Genomic DNA, 4,398 nt, shown 5'->3' on the forward strand with positions numbered 1-4,398 from the left:
CCCGGAAAGGGAAATAGAGGCTCCAGGTTTCCTCTTCCATCATCGTGATCCGTTCTTTTTCCTCAGACCCCCTGGATGTGGTGGGCCGGATCACCCAGTACGTGAACGGAGCCAACGTCACTCACCAGCTGCCTGTGGCGGAGGCCATGTTGACCTGCAAACACAAATTGTGAGTTCCCGATCAAAGCTTCAGGACGGTTCTGGCGAGAGGCTGGTTTCAAGAAGGGGAATAAATAAAAAATGGGGAGCAAAGGTATCTGGTGTGATGAACCAGGACCGGTTTGCCAAGTCGGTCAATCAGATCATGACACGCTTTTGAGCCGGCAGCTCTCTGCGATGGCTCCTCACTGCAACTCCTGGAAACTAAGAGGAGGGTGGTCTCCTACAGTAGGGGTCTTCCAACTTGGCCCTTTTATGTGGACTTCAACTCCCAGAATTCCTCAGCCAGGCACGCCTTTCTTTTCCTTTCTTTTCCTTCTTCTATCTTTCTTTTCCTTTCCTTCATCTGTCTTCCTTTCCTTCTTCTATATTTCTTTCCTTTCCTTCATCTATCTTCCTTTCCTTCTTCTATCTTTCTTTTCCTTTCCTTCATCTGTCTTCCTTTCCTTCTTCTATATTTCTTTCCTTTCCTTTCCTTCATCTATCTTCCTTTCCTTTCCTTCTTCTATCTTTCTTTCTTTTCCTTTCCTTCATCTGTCTTCCTTCCCTTCCCTTTCCTTTCCTTCTTCTATCTTTCTTTCCTTTCCTTTCCTTCATCTATCTTCCTTCCTTTCCCTTCTTCTATCTTTCTTTCCTTTCCTTCATCTATCTTCCTTTCCTTTTCCTTTCCTTTCCTTCGTCTATCTTCCTTTCCTTCTTCTATCTTCCTTTTCTTTCCTTCATCTGTCTTCTTTCCTTCCCTTTCCTTTCCTTCTTCTATCTTCCTTTCCTTTTCCTTCCTTTCCTTCGTCTATCTTCCTTTCCTTTCCTTTCCTTTCCTTTCCTTTCCTTTCCTTTCCTTTCCTTTCCTTTCCTTTCCTTTCCTTTCCTTTCCTTTCCTGTTTTCAGGGGGAACATAAAAGGCATAGCACTACAAGCACAAGGGAAGATATAAAAATGGACAGCAAGAGATCGCCATCCTCCAATTTAAGAAATGAAATATATCCTCGAATGGCCAACACATCTCAAATAATAATAGTGTATGGTTGAAAAACGTCAAGTAGGGCAGAGGCCCCCAACCTTTGGGGCACCAGGGACCGGTTCCGTAGAGAGAGGTTTTTCCACGGATCGGAGAGTGCGTGGTTTTGTGTGCTGCCTGCATCCCGCGGACGGGGCTTCGCTTGTTTGTGCGGACCGGTTGCTGGCATGCTGCGGTCCGGTACCAGTCCACGGAGCGGGGGGTTGGGGACCCCTGGAATAGGGGAAGAGATGAGAAGCAACATCAACATCATGACGTTTTCCTCTGTTTGCAGCCAAGATGAAGACTCCTATCAGAAGTTCATCCCTTTCATTGGGGTAAGGAAATCTTACGATCCTTGGCTGCAGGAAGTCCTCAGTTTACGACCAAAATTGAGTTCCAAGCGTTCCATTGCTGAGCGATTCAGCCGGCTTTCGAGCCTTAGGCGGGACTAGAACTCACCGTCTCCCAGTGATTGGCCCAAGGCCACCCGGCCAGCTTTCAGGCCTTAGGCGGGACTAGAATTCACCGTCTCCCGGTGATTGGCCCAAGGTCACCCAGCTGGCTTTCAGACTTTAGGCAGGACTAGAACTCACCATCTCCTAGTGATGGGCCCAAGGTCACCCAGCTGTCTTTCAGACTTTAGGCAGGGCTAGAACTCACCATCTCCTAGTGATGGGCCCAAGGTCACCCAGCTGTCTTTCAGACTTTAGGCGGGGCTAGAACTCACCATCTCCTAGTGATTGGCCCAGGGTCACCCAGCTGTCTTTCAGACTTTAGGCAGGGCTAGAACTCACCATCTCCTAGTGATTGGCCCAGGGTCACCCAGCTGTCTTTCAGACTTTAGGCAGGGCTAGAACTCACCATCTCCTAGTGATTGGCCCAGGGTCACCCAGCCAGCTTTCAGACTTTAGGCAGGACTAGAACTCACTGTCTCCTAGTGATTGGCCCAAGGTCACCCAGCTGTCTTTCGGACTTTAGGCGGGGCTAGAACTCACCGTCTCCTAGTGATTGGCTGAAGGTCACCCAGCTGTCTTTCAGGCCTTAGGCGGGACTAGAACTCCCCGTCTCCTGGTTTCTAGCCCGCCAGCTTCACCGCTATACCAAACTGGCTCCCTTCTTATTCATTGTTATTTATACTTATTGATTGATGAGTGCATAAAGCATTTGAGTCCAGCCAAGGTCAGGTAGCTCTTTCCGAGAGCCACAGCCGCAGTCAATGCCATAAGAATAATAACCAAAGAGCTATATATAATTACAAAAAAATAAATAAAAATAAAATCGATCTAACATTTCTGGCGCTCCGGGCTCTGCAGCATTCAAGTCCCAGAAGCTTTGTAATGATTTTTAATTTTAATAAGTCCGCAAGAATAGGGGCTGTCCCGGATACCCCCCGTCCCCAAACCAGGTCGGTCTTTAGGATCGTCACAGCGGTTTAGTTTTAAATATATATATATATATATATTTCCCCCCGCCTCACTTGCACAGTTAACGTGCACTTTTCCTTGTGGCTTGCACAGGAGAGCAGAAGATTGGAGTGATAAAAGAGAATCACACTAAATTGTCCGTCTGAGCAATGGAGGATCAGGCTAATAGCTGCAGAAGACCAGCGTTCCTTCCTTCCTCTCTCCCTCCCTCCCATCCATCCATCCATAATACCCCAATTGTATGGGTGGGGTTTTTGTTTTTCGTTTTTGTGTAAGTGTCCTCCCTTAGGGAGGCTTTGCTCCCACCGGCAGGCCCATCATCTGTTGAGTTTTGCTTTGGGAAGGATTCACAATCTCTGTTTTCTCTCTTCCTCTTCCAGGTGGTTAAGGTGGGTCTCATTGAAGATTCCCCCGCAGCAGCAGGTATTTTATTTAAATTCTCTTCTCTTCTCTTCTCTTCTCTTCTCTCCCCCCCTCCATTCCATTCCATTCCATTCTATTCTATTCTATATTCTATTCTATTCTATTCTATATTCTATTCTATTCTATTCTATTCTTTCTGTTCTTATTTCTCTATTCTATTCTTTCTTTATTCTGTTCTTACTTCTATATTCTGTTCTCATTTCTATATTCTATTCTATTCTATTATTTCTGTTCTTATTTCTCTATTCTATTCTATTTATTCTATTCTATTCTATTCTATTCTTTCTGTTCTTATTTCTCTATTCTATTCTTTCTTTATTCTGTTCTTACTTCTATATTCTGTTCTCATTTCTATATTCTATTCTATTCTATTATTTCTGTTCTTATTATTCTATTCTATTCTATTCTATTCTATTCTATTCTATTCTATTCTATTCTATTCTATTCTATTCTATTCTATCCTATCCCATCCCATCCCATCCCATCCCATCCCATCCCATCCCATATTTTCTATTCTATTCTATTCTATTCTATTCTATATTCTATTCTATATTCTATTCTATTCTATTCTTTCTGTTCTTATTTCTCTATTCTATCCCATCCCATCCCATTCCATATTTTCTATTCTATTCTATTCTATTCTATTCTATTCTATTCTATTCTATTCTATTCTATTCTATTACATTACATTACATTACATTACATTACATTACATTACAATACATTCCATTACATTACATTACATTACATTACATTACATTACATCTATTCTATTCTATTACATTACATTCCACTCCACATATTCTATTCTATTCTATTCTATTCTATTCTATTCTATTCTATTCTATTCTATTCTATTCTATTCTATTCTATTCTATTCTATTTCTATTCTATTCTATTCTATTCCATTTCTCTGTTCTCTATTCTTTTATTACTTTTAGTTTTTATCCCACCTTTATTATTTTTATAAGACTGGCCTCACCCAAGTGCCCCTTGTATCCAAACTTCCTTAGCTTCACCAAACTCCATTTTCTCGCGATGACGTCCGTTGTTTCCTAGCTAATGGGGGAAACGAGAGACCTTTGTGGCATTTTATGCTTCCTGGAGTGTAAAGATGGCTCGTGCCAGCTGGGGAATTCTGGGAATTGGAGCCCACGCCCCTTCCAAGCTGATAGGCCTGAGAAAGACCGATGTAGCAGATGTCAGGGAATCCTTTCCCTCCCCTCCCCTCCGCCCCCAGCATCCCTGGGACAGAATCTTCATCCCTTCCATCCTCTGCAGGCGAGGGAGACGATTCGCCCGTCATCAGCCTCACCGTCCCCTCCACCTCTCCGCCTTCAACCTCGGGCCTAGCCAAGGACGTCTCTGCCACCCCCCCGTCCTCCCCCTCAA

At 43.7% G+C, this 4,398-nt stretch overlaps 1 protein-coding gene across 1 annotated transcript in view; it reads left to right on the forward strand.

Annotated features, from left to right (window-relative positions):
• The window catches only part of LOC107300311 (phosphofurin acidic cluster sorting protein 1-like), a gene marked incomplete at its 5' end in the record, with an annotated part of 24,807 nt that overhangs the window by 19,567 nt on the left and 842 nt on the right, over positions 1–4,398 (forward strand). Inside the window, 2 exons of the mRNA XM_015829646.2 lie at positions 1,452–1,494; positions 2,964–3,006. Of these exons, the coding sequence (XP_015685132.2) occupies positions 1,452–1,494; positions 2,964–3,006 (86 nt within the window). The remainder of the gene's footprint in view (positions 1–1,451; positions 1,495–2,963; positions 3,007–4,398) is intronic.

This window comes from Protobothrops mucrosquamatus, unplaced genomic scaffold, assembly GCF_001527695.2.
Source record: "Protobothrops mucrosquamatus isolate PMUCROS unplaced genomic scaffold, P.Mucros_1.0 scaffold6645, whole genome shotgun sequence".
NCBI lineage: Eukaryota > Metazoa > Chordata > Lepidosauria > Squamata > Viperidae > Protobothrops > Protobothrops mucrosquamatus.